Below are 16,197 nucleotides of genomic sequence, written 5' to 3' on the forward strand. Positions count from 1 at the left end.
CCTGCCTTCATCTCCGCCCCCCCATCTCTCCTTCCCCAATCCCCCCTGCCGTGTGTGCCCCCTTCCCTTCCCCTTTACCTCTAGTTGTTTACCGCCTCAAGCAACAAGAACTTCAACATGCTCCTCGCGACCCCTTTGGTTCTCCCTCTGACGCCACTTCTTATTCACAGTTGCGAGGAGCACGTTGAAGTTGGGTTGGTGGTGAACAACTATAGATACAGAGGAATGGAAGGGTGGCATGTGTGTGGTAAGGGGAGGTGTGGGAAGAGGCAGGGGGAAGAGAGGAGGAGCGGTGCCAGTGCCCCAACCAACATGGTGCCCGAGGTGGACTGCCCCCCACATTATTATGCCACTCTGAAAGGGGGATTGGAAGGTATTAAGGATATGATGTAATCTCTCCTATAGAGCACAGCCCAAAATGAGCACTTTTACAAAACCTGGACATCCCTGGGAGTAGGGGTAAATCCTGCTATTAATCTTGGGGGGACACTTTCCTCTGATATTTGATTAGCTATACCTTGGATGGCACTTTATGAATTTTAATTAAGGAATTTAACCCATCCATTTTTTTCTAACCTTACCCAACTATCCTAGATAAATTCTAACACTTTCCTGTACCTTGTTCTTTTCTTCTTTACCTGTATGTTTTGTTTTCATTTAGTGTCCTTGTATTTTTAATAGTTATACTATAGTTCCCTCCCTTCTATTGGGATCGGGGGATAATTGCTGTATAGTTCCTGAACAAATGTTGTATCTTCTACTGTGTTCATTGTCTTTTTTTTGGCTTGTTCAATAAAATTGTTTCAAATTAAATTGTAAACCGCATAGATTTTATTCCTTTGCAGTCTATCAAATAAACTAAACTGAAATGGGGAATTTTCACCAATCCCTAGTTCTGCCCAAAACACAGCCTGATCACATCTCCATGCCATAAGCCATATTAAAAATTTGCACATGTAAATTCACAGCTTTCTAAAAAAGGTTTCAACCTTCTCCTTTTAACCATCAGGTTTTACTGTGCCTGAGGTTTATTGATGATGTGTTTGTGCAATGGAGAGAGAGGAAGATCTGGTAACTTTCATGACTGGTTGAATTCCTGTCATCCTAAAATATGATTTACAATTAATTATCACTACAATGAAATGTTCCTTTTCGGATGAGAAGGTAAAAAACAATGGAGATTCATTTAGTACCACATTTTGGAAGGTTTTCCCATTAAGCTGCTCGCCATCTGGAGGCACTCAAATGAAGCTAAGATATGGAGGGGCATTTTCAATATGATGTCTAAATTTGATTTTGGATATTTTGGAATAAACAGCCGAAACTTCTGTAGAGAAAATGGCCATTTTCATATCAGAAAAACATCCAATGTTTTGTTTTGAAGATGGTCATATGCTGTATAATTTAGAGTGCAGTGTATCTATCTTCTAGGACCATTATCGAAAATAAAAAACATCCAGGTCAAAATCACACATTAGGAAGTATGGGGAGCCAGAATTCTTAGCAGACCGGCCACGCAGACATCCCAGTAGAGCAGTGGGGCATAAAAAGTCCCAAGTACATATCTCATCATTATTCCTTTACATTGTATGGGGGATCCCTCCAAAATCCACCCAAAAACAGACTGTACCAAACTGTACTGTACACCATAAAAATAGTAATTATGCCTGCAGGTATCATCTATATGTTGGTACAGTAGGTTTTTGGTGGGTTTTGGAGGGCTCACATGTTCCACCTCAAGTGTAGTAGTTAAAGTGGAATATGGGCCTGGATCCCCTTCTCTGCCTCCAGAAACCAACCCTTAGCATCTGAAGCTGTCATAAAGTCTAGTAAGTACTGTTTCATTCATGTCTTTGGGGAGTGGGAGGGGGGTCAATGACCACTGGGGGAGTAAGGGGCTGTCATATCTTAATCCCTACAATGGTCATCTGGTCAGTATAGGCACCTATTTGGCACTTATTCATTAATGAAAAAGATCTAGCCTCAAATTTCCAATCTTTGCCCTAGACGTTTTCTACAATGTTCCGACACATCTCTTCTGACACAACTTCCTGTGGCAGGCTGGGCCAGAGAAATGGCCCAGTGCATACAACCTTTCTATACAACTGTTATTGGCCTGCAGGGCCAAAGACTTGACTTTAAATATAGACAGTGTATGGGCGGTGGGAGAGCAGCTGTGTTGGGTCTGGGAATTGGGGGGGGGGAGGTGAGGCCTGCAGGCTTGGGTGGTGGGATGAAGAGCAGCTTCACCAGGTCCAGGAGGGGCGGGGGGTAATGCTGGACAATGTGGGACTTCAGACCGTGGATGTGTGGGGTGGGGTGGAAGAGTTGCTACATTGGCTCTGAGAGGGGAAGGATATGAGTGGGTGAATGGGAGGAAATTAAAAGAACCAGCACAGAGCCAAGACTGAAGAGAAGGAAGGAGGGAGGAAATAGGGAGAGTTGTCCTTGAGAAAGAAAGGATAATTGGATTTAGGGGTAGAGAGGAAGTTGGACAGGAGGCTGGGTGGAGGGAGGGAGAGTTGGATCTAGGAGTTGTAATGAGAATAGTTTAGCCCCACAGGAAGATGATGATGGGAATCCCATTCTTACACAGATGATTACTCCAGAACTCTTTCAGCTTGCAAAATCCCACCCAAGGATCCAAAAATGAATCAGAACCCCATTTTGAGGCTCATTACTCTTGAGAAGAGACCACTTAGACCTTGGTCTCAGAAGCATGAGGCACTGGGTGAGAGGGAAGATAGTAATCATTGTGAATTACCTAACGAGGAAGAGGAGATGATATGGGAAGCACATGGAGATGAGGAAGTACCTATGGATCTGGTGGAAGAGGGGAATATAGCAGAAGATATTGAAGTGGAGGTCTAGGAAAGGATAGGAACAAAAGGGGAGGAGAACCATATGAACAATTCCTCTTTTTGCCTACTGGGTGGTGGGTGGTGAATTCCTCTTTTTGCCTACTGAGACAAGGAAAGTCTCAAAGAAGGATTTAGGAAGGCTGGAATGATGGAATTCCATTTTTCTGTGTGAAAAACCTTGGTTTACACAACCCTTGGATAACTAAGGGTGAAATCAGGAAGATATGTGCATATGGACTAATTTGCATATGTGTTCTTTTTTTGCAAAGCTGGCAAAGAATAAAAGCCAAGAACTATTTGCTTGTGAATGAAGCTATCAGGGCTTGGACTCAAGAGAGATGATAATTTATGATTTGAATGTATTATGTCTTTAATTTTTCACTTCTCTAACCCTTATAGTACTGATTGGAAGTAACCTTTGGAGCTTTGCAAGGGCTAAGAGGGAGGCAGCCCTCAGGGGGAGGAATGCTAGCCTTAGCAAGTCTCTCTGTGGTCCTAGGACTCTTGACATGGATTGAAAACTCCTGAAGGATTACTTAATTTTGGTGAATTGGTACAGTTGAGACCTGACTGTTCAGAAGTGCCCAACCAGAGGAGTGTGACAGGGTAGAGGGAGGGAGCGTTTGACCTAAGGGAAGGAGGAGGGAGAAACAGAGTTGGATCTGAGGCTAGACACAGGGAGGGAGAGAGTTGGAACTAGGGGTAGAGGGGGGAAGGAGGAGAGGGAGAGAGTTGGACCCGGGGGTAGAGGGAGGGAAAAAGGAAGATGGACCTGGGAGTTGGAGAAAGGCAGTGGCGTACCAAAGGGGGGGAGGGGGGGCGGTCCGCCCCTGGTCTACTCTCCAAGGGGGTGCACAGCCGGCCGGGTCCACACTACGGAGCCTCCCATGCTGCTGTGAATGGCACTTCAGCGCAGCTGTCATACTTATGTGGGCAGCCTCGCTGAAGTGCAGGAAGGTCCCGTGCTGCTGCCTCTGCTCTGGAAGTGGTAAGCGACAGGGGGTAGACTGGCAGCTGCAGTCATCGTGGGACTAAGAGCAGAGAAGTGCAGGCTTCTTGGTTGGATCTCTACAAACACGCGATTATGCCGAATAAATGAAGTGGCCGGAATGGTTATTTCTTCTTCATGCTGGAGAAGTTGCCGGAATTGCGGCGCCGTGGATTGCCGGTGAAAGGGGTGCGGGATGCTGTGCAGCTTTGTTCTGCCGATTAGCAGGTAGGAGTTGCGCGGTGCCACGTGGTTTTTGGAAACACTTTTTATTGTTATTATGTGGACTATAAGCATTGGATGTGGAGCGCAGCGGGGAGACTAGTGGTTAAGGGGTTGCTTAATCCACTTTTTTATTTTAAATTCTTTATTCATTTTATGTTTAACATCAAGTGCACAGAAAGTAACAACAATTTGACTAATATATCACTTGAAATGCCACAAACATTTTCAATAAACAAAATTTATCCCCTCCCACCATAATAATATTAAATAATACATATAATATAGTAAATTCTTCCATCCCTTCATAACAAATAATGAAATCCAAAAACCCACCCCCTCCCCATTTTTTCATTTATGTTAATCAGGGGAAAATGATATCTATTCATTACAATAATTTATTAATGGCCCCCACACATCCTTAAATTTATTAAAATATCATTTTTGAACAGCTAATCTTCTTTCCATTTTATATATGTGACACACTGATCTCCACCAAAAACTATAATTCAGTCTATTCCAATTATGCATTATTTGTTGAATGGCAACTCCTGTCAGAATCATTAAAAGTTTATTATTATTGGAAGATATTTGGCTCTTGGCTCTCATAGACATGCCAAATAAAACTGTGTCATACGATAATGCCACATGATTCTCTAACAAACAATTTATTTGGTCCCAAATCGACTTCCAAAAAGCCATAATAAATGGACAATAAAACAATAGATGATCTAAAGTCCCCGCATCGAGATGACAATGCCAACATCTATTAGACTTAGAGCAATTTAATTTTTGTAAACGAACAGGGGTCCAGAATGCTCTATGCAACAGGAAAAACCAAGTTTGCCTCATAGATGCAGACATTGTACATTTCATCCTCCACGACCAAATTCGTGGCCATTGAGATGCATTAATTTGATGCTTAATCTCAATACTCCAAATATCTCTAAGTCCAGTTTTTGGTTTTTTATTCATATATCCAGATAATAATTTGTACCACTGTGCGGCCTGATGCCCCAGGAAATCTGCCTGAAAGCATAAGAATTCTAAACTAAATTGATTATTAAGAGTTTTCCATTCAGGGAACCCTTCCTGAATAGCCTTCCTGAATAGAAACCACCTATAACTTTGTTTTTTTATCAAGGCTAAATTTATGTTGCAACTGTGAAAAATCAAGCAGTTTACCATTAGATATAACATTATCTAACGTGCGTATACCTGCTTTTATCCAATACTTCCAGACAATCTGAAACCCGCCAATTTGAATCTTGGAGTTCAGCCATATAGTTTGGTTTGTAGATTTTTGAATTGGAATAGGTGTTAAATTATTGACATATCATACAGTTTTCCATGTATCTATTAATATTCTGTTTTCTTTATGCACTCTAGGCATTTTGGTACTAAAAACATGGCCGAGCCTGAGAAGAAACAGAAGCTGCCATTCCAACCCCAACCAACATAGCAGGGTGGTGGAAGGAGAAAAAGGGGGTCAGGGTGGTATGGAAAGGTGTGGAGGGTGAGAAAGGGGATGAGGGTGGTATGGAATCATGGTGAAGGGTGAGAAAGGGGGTCAGGGTGGTATGGAATCATGGTGGAGGGAGAGAAAGAGGGCAAATGCTGATGGAAGTGGGAGGAAGGGAGAGGAGAGAGTGAAATGCCAGACCATGGGGGTGTGGGAGAAGGAAGGAGAGAGAGATGCCAGACCATTGGAGGAAGGAAGGGAAGAAGATGGATGCCAGACCAATGGGAGTGAAGGGAGAGATGGAAGGGGGAGGCATAAAGTTTCTGGAATGGGAATAGAAGGAGAGAAGATGCCATATAGAAGGGGCAGAGAGAGGGTAGACAATGGATGAAAGGAAGAGAGTGACAAGAAGATGAGGAAAGCAGAAACCAGAGAAGACAAGGTAGAAGAAAAAATTATATTTATTTATTTATTTATTAATTGCTTTAGGGGAGATGCATCGCTGTTTCTGTGATGTTGCATTGTATGCAGAGTCCAGCTTCTTGGTGCTTCAGTTTAACCTTTGTCTACGTATTTTTATTCTAACTCCCCATTTACAAAACTGTAGAGCGTTTTCTTTAACGTTGGCATCTGAGCTGTTACCACCATGGCTAAAAACCACACTACAGTTTTGTAAAAGGGGGAGGGGTTAGTTTGTGATTACATACTAGGCGAAGATGTTTTCTGTGTGTTCGAAAAGACATGGTTTTCTGGATTGACTGTGTAGGATTGATCTGTACTAGTCTGGCTTGTTTAGTTTTACAATGGGTTTATTGAAGAACTGCTCACTGCACTATGTAAGATGTTGCCTTTTCCTAGGTACGCTCTTGTGTGACCTGTGGATTGTTACTAAAAATCATGTTTTTCATACAGATGGGGGGTGTCAAAAAATGATGGGCCACGGATGTCATATATGCTAGGTACGCCACTGGAAAAAGGAAGACATTATAAGACCTGTTAACTGCAGGATGGGGATGGGGATGGGGAACTATGGGGATGGTACCAATATGATGGGAACAGTGCAAAGACAGGGAAGGAGTGGGGACGGAATGACTGGGGACAGATAGAAATGGAGACCAGAATATGTCCCCACAAAAACCTCTAAAATACATCTAAGATTCTGCACGTAACACTTCTAGGTTCTGAAAGAGCATTTACATGTGTAAGCGCCACACTTAGATATGCCTATTGCTGAGTTGCCTCCACTGATGTTTTAAACACTGACATATTTAAGATGGTTGTTTCTATCATTTGAAGCTGTTATACACATCTGCATTCCTGTATGTATTTTAGAAAAGGCTGCATGTCAGCAGATTCTTTTCTAAAATACTACCAGAATTGCATGCATTCAAAATTGGATGACTGAATGGGGCTGCACTTATGTACTGTATATGTAGAAATAGATGGATACATACATTTTAAAAAATACACACACACACACATATACATGCACATATCACTGTACTCCTGCATCTCCTTATCTGCTCTCATTTCCTCCACCCTGACCAATGTTCTCTGTGCTCCAAAATCATTTAGAAAACACCAGAATGAAAATATGAAAGGCATCCAAAATGTCACCAGCTGATATGAGGCTCCTCCTACTTTGCCTCTCTTTTGTTGTTTACTTCATTTCTTGAGCAATGATTTTAAGCAGTTAGTTACACTGTCATAATAATATTAATGATGCACATTGGAATCATCATACATTAGAGAAAAAAATTACATCCCAAACTAGCAATTCTGAAGTTTAATTTTATGCCACATGGCAATGTACTGCATTGGCTCATCATTCAATATATTAGCCTGCATTTATCTGTCAAGATGACTAATATAGCAAGGGTTCAAAAGAAGTTTGGACAAGTTCCTGGAGAAAAAAAATTATCTTATTTTGTCAGGGTATAAAATTAATTGGGACAAATCTGAAATAATGCCTCTCAATAGTATTTGTACTCCTTTTTCTTTGCCAGGCTGCCCACTACATTGGGTTACATCTCATATTAAATATACATTGGAATTTTATTTGACAGAGATTTGTCGATTTCTTCTAAACTTAATATGGGACTAATCGTTATCAAGGTTAAAGATGTTATTAGTAACTGGTCTCCACTTCATCTTTCATGGTGGGGTAGGTTGGATTCTCTAAAAATAGTAATCATATCCAAAATAATATATATTTTTAGTATGTTTCCTTTTCTATTTCCTCTTCCCTTTTATAAGACTGTGGAAAGATTACTGTCTAGATTCCTATGGAATAATAAGTCTTCCTGGATGGCTTTAACTAACTTAAAAGCTCCTTAAAGTCAGGGGAATGTTGTTTTCCTAATCTACTTTCATATCATAAAGCTTTTCTTCTTAGACAGGGCTCGGACTGGTTTTCGACTATAGATCTGTCACCATCTAATTGGTTGTTATTCGAGGATATGGTTTCTTCTCCTATTCCTCTAAATAGATTGCCGGGATTCCTTAATTTAAGTAATCCTGTCATTGAAAATATCTACTTGGTTCTTAGACATTTTGATTCTCATCTAGACACCCCATTGTCTCAAACTTTACTTTATTCTTTGTGGAATAACTCCCAATTACTTATTGATAAAAAGTCTATTTCTTGGTCTAATTGGCAAAACAAAGGCAATTGGGATTTTAAAGTATTGATCAATCAGCCTTCTTCTTTATGGAAATCCTTTGTTAAAATGCAAGCTTCCCATAATTGGCAGATTCAGAGTTTTTTGGTTGGCTGCAACTTAAATCGGCAATACGCAAATGTGGTATATCCATTGTAAATTTTAAGTTGCAATCAGACTTAAATACTGTTCTAGTGCAAGTTGATGGGGCATACAGCCTCTCAATTTTATATATTACTGAAGGGATTTTCTCTTCCTAATCTTTCAGGTTTATGAAGAGTATGGGAGGAGGACATGAGTCATACTTTTACTGAATCTGAATGGAATAATTTTTGGCTACAAAAAATTCATTCCACCAAATCTTCCTCAGTAGTGTAATCTATGTTCTTTCTGGCACATCGTTCTTTGTGGACACCATTAAAATCTCACTATATAAACCCTTCTTTTTCTAAAAATTGCTGGTTTTGTAATGAACAAACTGGAACTCTTAAGTACATATTATTTGAATATATATGTATTACTAATTTCTGGCAACAGGTTTGGATCACAATTTATACTATTTTTCATTTTCATGCTCCTATTTGTTTCAAATTTTAAAATCTTTCTGTTTTCAAGGTATACTTTCAAAAAATTATTATTTGTTTGATACTTTAGGAGTTAACTGTTCTTTTTTTATACTTTTGGAAAAATTTACATTTAGTTACTTATATAAAATGGTGGAATATTTTATGTTCTACTTACAGATCTGAATTGTATTTAGCAAAGAAATAAAACTTGTCTTCATTGTAGGTTGCAAAATTGTCTTCTCTTCCAAAGTATCTTCATATTTGACAAGATTTCTTCATAAAATTTTGAAGGCTTATTACATTTGCTGTGCGAGAAGGGGGTGGGTCTTTTTTTTTTTTTACATTACTTTTGCTATTTTTGGTATTATCCTTAATGGTTTTTCTGTATAATGATTAGCTACATATGTTGGAGAAAGCTATTACTTGTCCCTGAAAATGTGATACGATCTGATATACTTTTTCAGATATACTGGGTTCTTGTGACCCTGGTTGGCAACTTTCAGTGACAGGATGCTGGGATTGATGGACCTTGATCAGATTTGGCAGGACTTAACTTAGATACTTATGCTCGCTCATTAAATAATCAAGATCATCCTCATTAATACAATGGTTTCATTGATTTGTAATAGATGCAAAGTAAGTTTCTTACCATCTTCTGGTCCTTGCATGAAGTGTGCAAGAACAGTATGATTATCTGACCCATATTTATTCTCTGCCTGCAAGGTATAACGACCATTATAGACATGAGTGGGACTGTCCAGCTGTAGGCAACCATGGTATTCACTGTTGTTATTACTAGTTTCATGGATCATACTCCAGATGTAATCGCTCTCATTCAGAACTGCCCCCTCGTGGAACCACTGCAACTTGGGTGTCGGGTTTCCTCTAACGCTGAACGGAATACACCAATGATGATCGAGTGTCGGAGAGCCCATAAATATGATCTGTGGTGGAACTACAGTGCAAGGAATGAAGAACATATAAAAATTTGCAGGTGTTTTTAAATTTTTATAACATGCACAGCCAGGCAAAATATGGAATTATGTGTTGTACAGTGTTATGCTTCATTGGTTACTGGCATGTCACTCCTTGATTTAGATAGTGAGCCAATGGGGACAAAGAGAGTACCTGCATATAATGTGTACAGCACAGCACTATGAAAATAATCAGTCACTGTAGTAGCATTTATTTATTTTATTAATTTATAGCCCACTTACAACTAAGTGGCTCACAAAATAAAACATATATAGTAATAAAACAGTACAACAAACACAAAAGAACACTATACATGGAAAGGGCAAAGAGTACTGCATAAATAATCTTAATTTGGTTTGGGTTTCTTGCCCTTTCTCTTTAGAACACTGAGGATGCAGACTCTGCTCTTTGACATCTTTTGACATAATATATCCGGCAGAGTATTGGTGACCCCTGAAGCAGATGGTTATTCGCCGAAACACGGCTTTGTGTCAGGTCTTTTTATCTGTCAGTGCTTTGCAAATAAAAGAATGCTTTATATTTTATACTTACATGCAGGATAGTTCTTGGACCACCCCTGCTTCCATGTGTTTTTTTGTTTTGCTATATAAGGGTTTTTATCCCCTCCTTTTGTTGTTTGTTGTGTGTTTTTGGGGAGGGTTGGGAGGGGGGGCTGGTGGGGTTGTACACACATGAAGGCTTCAGATATAGAGAGGCATTTTCGATAGGACATCTAAGTCTGAATTTGGATGTTTTGGGAAAGACTGTTCAGAAATCCAGTAGAGAAAACAGCAAGACATACGTCTTTTTTTTTAGAATGACCTATGTAGATGTTTTGGTCCTTAGTACATCTATCTTGTTTGGCCATTGTCAAATATAAAGACATCTACATGAAAAACACACAAAAGCAAGTTTTTCAGACGTTCATTCAGCTAGCATTTTAAGCAAACTGTTCACAGACAGCTGAGCATTCCTCAGCACAGCAGGATTACTGCAGAGAATGTCATATTAAAAGTCGTAAGTAGAGATGTCACTTTAACTTGCTTCTATTGTATGGTGAAGCTTCTAAAACCTACCCAATACTTACTGTACCCATTTGTATACCATAAAAGAATAATATGCCCTTATGCCTGCAGGTGTCATCTTAATGTAGGTACAGTAGGTTGGATTTTTATCACTGTATTTTTTATCATTGTACTTTTTTAATTGCGTTTTTATATGTCAGTGTATAATAAATTATCTCCAGAACATCTGTATCCACAGATTCAAATGTTAATCAACATTCTTATTGTTCTCACTAAAAAAAAATCCGATTTTGCTCAAATTATTTTGCATGGCAAAAGTATTTGATAAATAATTATTTGCTTACAATTCACAATCAGTTCAACAGAGGCTTGGTCTTCTCCTACCATGTTCTCCGCCATACAAGGGATATATCTTGCATTGTCTTGGAAGGTAACATTCATTAGTGTCAGAGAGGCAGAGTTCTTATTAGTTACTACCTATAAATTAGAAAAAAATGTATTATTAGCAATGGGAAGATATGTAATTAAAACATTTTTTCCACTGAGATAAATTAGTTGTGAAAGCAACTGATTTTAGACATTATAGGCTCAGGGGGCAAATCTATAACACTGTACCCAATATTAGGCATCTGAGGGCATGTGGTAGAAGGAGTCTGTTCTATAAAGAATGAAAGCACCCACTTTCCTATATAAAATACTTGCATAACAAGGCATTAAGACGCCTAACATTTAGATAGAAGCCAATGGTGTAGTAAGGGGGTGCAGGGGTGTGGGCCACCCTGGGTGCCATCTTGGTGAGGGCAGTGGCACTTCTCCATCCCCCATTCAATGCAACACCACGCTCGCTCGCCTTCTCCCATCCCCACCTCCATACCTCTAAATTTTCGCCAGAGTGAGCAACTATTCTGGCCTGCTGCTCGAACCAGCCTGGCTCCCTCTGAAATCACTTCTGGATTGCGGAGTGAGGAAGTGATGTCAGAGGGGAAAGCCAACACTGGCGCAAGCAGCAGGCTGGAAAAGCTGCTTGCGCTGGTGAAAATTTAAAGAGGTATGGAGTGGGAAGGGAAGGCTTGAATGGTACAGAAAAAGCAGGGGCATGGCATGGAAGGAGGGGGGGACGGCAGAGAAGAGGGTGTGGTGGGTAAAATCTCATCAGCAAGACTGAACTCAATGGTTGAACTAAGTCTGCCAGGGTAAGAACTTCGAGGCCAAAGCCCGAGGTTGAGGAAAAGAAAAAGAAAAATATTTTTATCATATATTAATTTCTTTTTTTTACTATACAAACAAAAGAAAAAACTAAAGAAAAAGTAGACTAAATTTAGAAAAAAAGAAAAAATGGGTAGCGGGAAGTAGGAAGGCAAGAGTTCAGTCAAAACAGTCTTCGTTCCATGGAAAACAAAGAACTGAGGTGCCATGAGTGAGCGTCATGCAGGAAAACATTCACAAATGTGCAGTGCAAGCTGTCACAAAGTTTCTTAAAACTTAAAATGACTGTACACTTTTCATTTGTCCGTACCAGGCTCCGTGGATGATGTCATCCATATGTGAGAATATGCTGCCTGCTTGTCCTAGGATAACAATAACTACACTTAATGATATGTCATTTTTTTGGGCAGCAACATGTTTAAAGGGGCCACTGGCTCTATTGAAAAGGCTCACCAGGGAGCTTCAATGTTGGACCAGTAACCCCTAAGTCCCCTGCCCCCAATCTTGGGGCAGAATCTAGAATCTATGTGCTCCCTCCTTCCCAGGATGTCCTACTCTCTACAAAAAAAACAAAACAAATTTGGAGTTGGGATGGAGACCCCTTTCTCCCCTATTCTCTCAAAGGTCTGACTCACCCCAAAGCCATGATACACCCCCAAACTGAACAGACCATAAAGCCATCAAAGTGAGTAGTTAACAATACAAATCAATAAAAAATACAACTTAAGATGTTGATATTCAAAAGAGTTTAACTAGGCAGGAGAAGCTCCTGTCTAGTATAACCCCACTGAGTTGGCCGTCCACCAATATTCACCAGCATTTAATTGTACAGCATCGCTGATTATATCTGATAACTAGCCATTCCCTAACTGGTTAGGTTAGGAGAAATCGGTGGGTGGAGCTTGAACAGAGTCAGCACTTAGCCCCTGGTGGTGATATTCAATTTATTAACCGGCTAAGTAACCACATAAAGTTAGGACAGCAAAAAAAGCGAGTCAGCACATATACCTGGATATTTCATGCGAAAAGCTGCACATGCCCCGGCATTAAATATCCAGGGTTAGTTCAGCCAGCAGCAGGGAGCGGCTTACAAGCTGTATACCAATGTGGGCTAAATATTACTCCCTAAATATCTAAAATAAAGGTCATGTTAACATACACACATACAACAAAAGAGATTTCTCTAAAACCCCAAGATGGTCATCTTTTGGCAAATGCCTGCATCAGGGTTACATAATCTGAAAATATGAACTAAATATAGACTCGGCATAAATGTATTAACTTTTATAAAAATCTTAATAAAGGCTATTATTGTCTTTGGATCACCCTAAAATCACCTTCAGTCAGTCATCCTCAATCCCTTCTGGCTGCGAGGGCAATCAAGGCATCTGGTGAGAACTTATTCTAAAAAGGAGCATAGGTAGCTACTTTGCTTTCTAGAATACTCCTCTAAGCAGGTTAAAAGTTAGGCCTGTGCACTTATGACAGCCATGAAATTGGTGTAAGTTTTAACCTAACTTTCACAGATGTACACATATTTTACAAGTCTGAGCCAAGCTCTGTCCTGTACACGCACTCTTGTACACACATAAGTAAGTTAGTACTTAGATAGAATTTATATTTACTCTAATTTAAGAAAAGATATCAGCATTTTCCATCGGACTTTACTCTGTCCTCGATGACCTCGTGCCCATCCAGGAGTTCGCTAAAATCTAAACTATTGCCTTGATATTTTTAGCTCTTATTGCCTTTAAATGGGCTGTATGAAGGGTCTGAGAGATGGCGGGGAAAGGATAAAACCTTCTCTAAAGTTACTACTTGTAGATCTTTGTTAAAGCAGGCAATAAACAAACAAACCCCAACTGGCATAACATTTGCTACAAAGGTGACCTCCTCTGTGATTTGCTGTTTTAAGTTAACACTTACCACACTTTTTGAGACAACATAGGATATGTCCCAGGAAACATTAGGAGTGGGAGTTCCAGTTGAGTCACAGTGCAGGGTGACATCGCTTCCTTCAAGCACAGTGAGGGTAGTTACACTCAGGTTTACTCTAGGCAATCCTGCAACAAAAACCAAACCCAGACTAAGTTATGCCGAGCTTGCCATACTGCCTTCGACTGTGTCTCTTTGCCCTGCCATAGCAGTCACTGGTTTGATTCTAATCCCTCTGTATTTTTTTTGTTTCAAGAAATGCTATTGATAGTGACAGGCGCTTCCTTTTCTACTTCTCGCTGTTACCCAATGGAATCTGCAGCTCTTTTTTGACATTTTCAGTCCTCAAAGTCAGAAAATCACAAAATACTAAAGCAATTTTCAGCGAGCGGCAGGTAGGAGTGCTGGGACAGAGCTGACACAAACTCCTGCATGATGTGGGTTGATCCTGTGCCAAATCAGAGCATATTTGGTACAAACACGAACTTTGATGTGTAGATGATCTTCATGAAAAAACTTTCATGTTTTGGAGCTTTTCAGTTTACAGAAGTTCAAGTAAGATATGGTGTACCTGATTAACCCCCTCCCCCCCACACACCTTTTACAAAGTTGCGGTAGCGGCTGCCACATGGCAAACGCTTCGATGCCCATTAAATCCCTATGGACGTTGGAGCGATTACTGCAACAGTAGCAGCAGCCGCTACCACGGCTTTGGAAAAGGAGTCCCTTAGACTGCTGATTTTGTTGAAATTTGGACTATTCTTGTAATCACTAGTGATATGTGTTATATAAACATACAGTATAAATTTAATTGTTAATTAGTACCAGCGTGGATTCCTCAGCTGTGATGCTTCCTAATGTTTCTCCTTCTGTCATTTGCTACTCTGGAGCCTTCCTCCCGCTCTCTCTCTCATCTACTTTCCTCCCTCCATCTCCCACTCAGATTATTCCTCCTCTACTCAAACGTGCTCTCTCTCAAAGTTGCTCTCTCATTGGTTTTATCTTGGGGGGTGGACAGGTAGACGGGGTTCATCTCTCTTGCCCTGCTTTTGTCCCCTCTCATTTATTGGTACTATCAGATGTTTGCACTCATCCTCTTATCCCCTCTTACTTCTCCCCCACATCTGACTCTCTTGCACGCTTTCTTTCTATAAATACAATAATACAGGTGGCAAGGTTTTTGAGAACCTATGAGCATGTTGACTGCTGCCGTTACGAATGTGTGGTTTTAATTCCCTGATGGAAGTTCAAATAGGAAAATGCTGGCCACCACTGGTAGGGTCCTGTGATATTTGAGCACCGTTTGAGTTTTAACAAGCTCATAATTGAAAAAAGAACATAAGAATAGCTTTACTGGGTCAGACCAATGGTCTATCAAGCCCAGTAGCTTGTTCTCATGGTGGCCAATCCAGGTCACTAGCACCTGGCCAAAACCCAAGGAGTAGCAATATTCCATGCTACCGATACAGGGCAAGCAATGGCTTCCCCCATATCTTTCTCAATACAGACTGGATTTTTTCTCCATGAACTTGTCCAAGTTTCCAAGTTTCCAAGTTTATTAATTTTTTAATATCCCGACCATCAAATGAATATCTGGCCGGTTTACAAAATATAGTAAAAGTAAATAATAGTTAAATACAATGAAGTGAACGAAAATGACATTAACTAGACTAACTGGAAAGTGAGGATAGGAGGGGAAGGAAGGGAGAAGTTACATATAAAAGTTAAGATAAGAAGGGTGGGGGAAGGGTTGAACAAGTGGGGTATGGTAGCATTGTTGGAGCGATTACTTACTCATATTAAAAAGCGAAGTAAAAAAAGAGAGAAAGGGATCTAGGGGCGGTCATAAGCGTCTTGGAATAGGAAGGTCTTTAAGCCAGTCTTGAAATTATTTAGATTTTGTTCATCCCGAAGGTATTGTGGAAGAGAGTTCCATAGTGTAGGAGCGGTTACTGCAAAATTATATAATTGAGTGATAGGCACCTACCTTCTTAGGCACGATTCTACAAAAGATAGGCGCCTATTGCTTGGTGCCTAGAAGCACTTATCACTAAAGTAGGCATGTTTAGAGGTAGAGAAAGACTTAGGTCACATTTTATTGTTTATCTCAGAAAAGAATAATGGGTAGGGGGGCTGGGATGAGGGTTAATTATAATTAAACATATTATAAGATATAGTAGTTGCAAGTGTTGTACTTTAATGTTGTTTATTTAATGCCTGTACACTTGATGAAAGTTTGAAAATGAATAAAGAATTAAAAAAAAAAAAAGAGAAAGACTTAGGTGCCGCTATGCGTG

At 40.1% G+C, this 16,197-nt stretch overlaps 1 protein-coding gene across 5 annotated transcripts in view; it reads right to left on the reverse strand.

The window, feature by feature from the left end:
• Nucleotides 1–16,197, reverse strand: part of NTRK2 (neurotrophic receptor tyrosine kinase 2) — a 546,312-nt gene that overhangs the window by 364,130 nt on the left and 165,985 nt on the right. For all 5 annotated transcript variants that reach the window (XM_033927854.1, XM_033927863.1, XM_033927846.1 and 2 more), the window contains 3 exons: nucleotides 13,892–14,028; nucleotides 11,104–11,236; nucleotides 9,409–9,714 (listed from right to left, as the gene is read on the reverse strand). In XM_033927854.1, the coding sequence (XP_033783745.1) occupies nucleotides 9,409–9,714; nucleotides 11,104–11,236; nucleotides 13,892–14,028 (576 nt within the window). The remainder of the gene's footprint in view (nucleotides 1–9,408; nucleotides 9,715–11,103; nucleotides 11,237–13,891; nucleotides 14,029–16,197) is intronic.

The sequence above is a fragment of the Geotrypetes seraphini genome, chromosome 1 (assembly GCF_902459505.1).
Source record: "Geotrypetes seraphini chromosome 1, aGeoSer1.1, whole genome shotgun sequence".
In the NCBI taxonomy this organism is placed as follows: domain Eukaryota; kingdom Metazoa; phylum Chordata; class Amphibia; order Gymnophiona; family Dermophiidae; genus Geotrypetes; species Geotrypetes seraphini.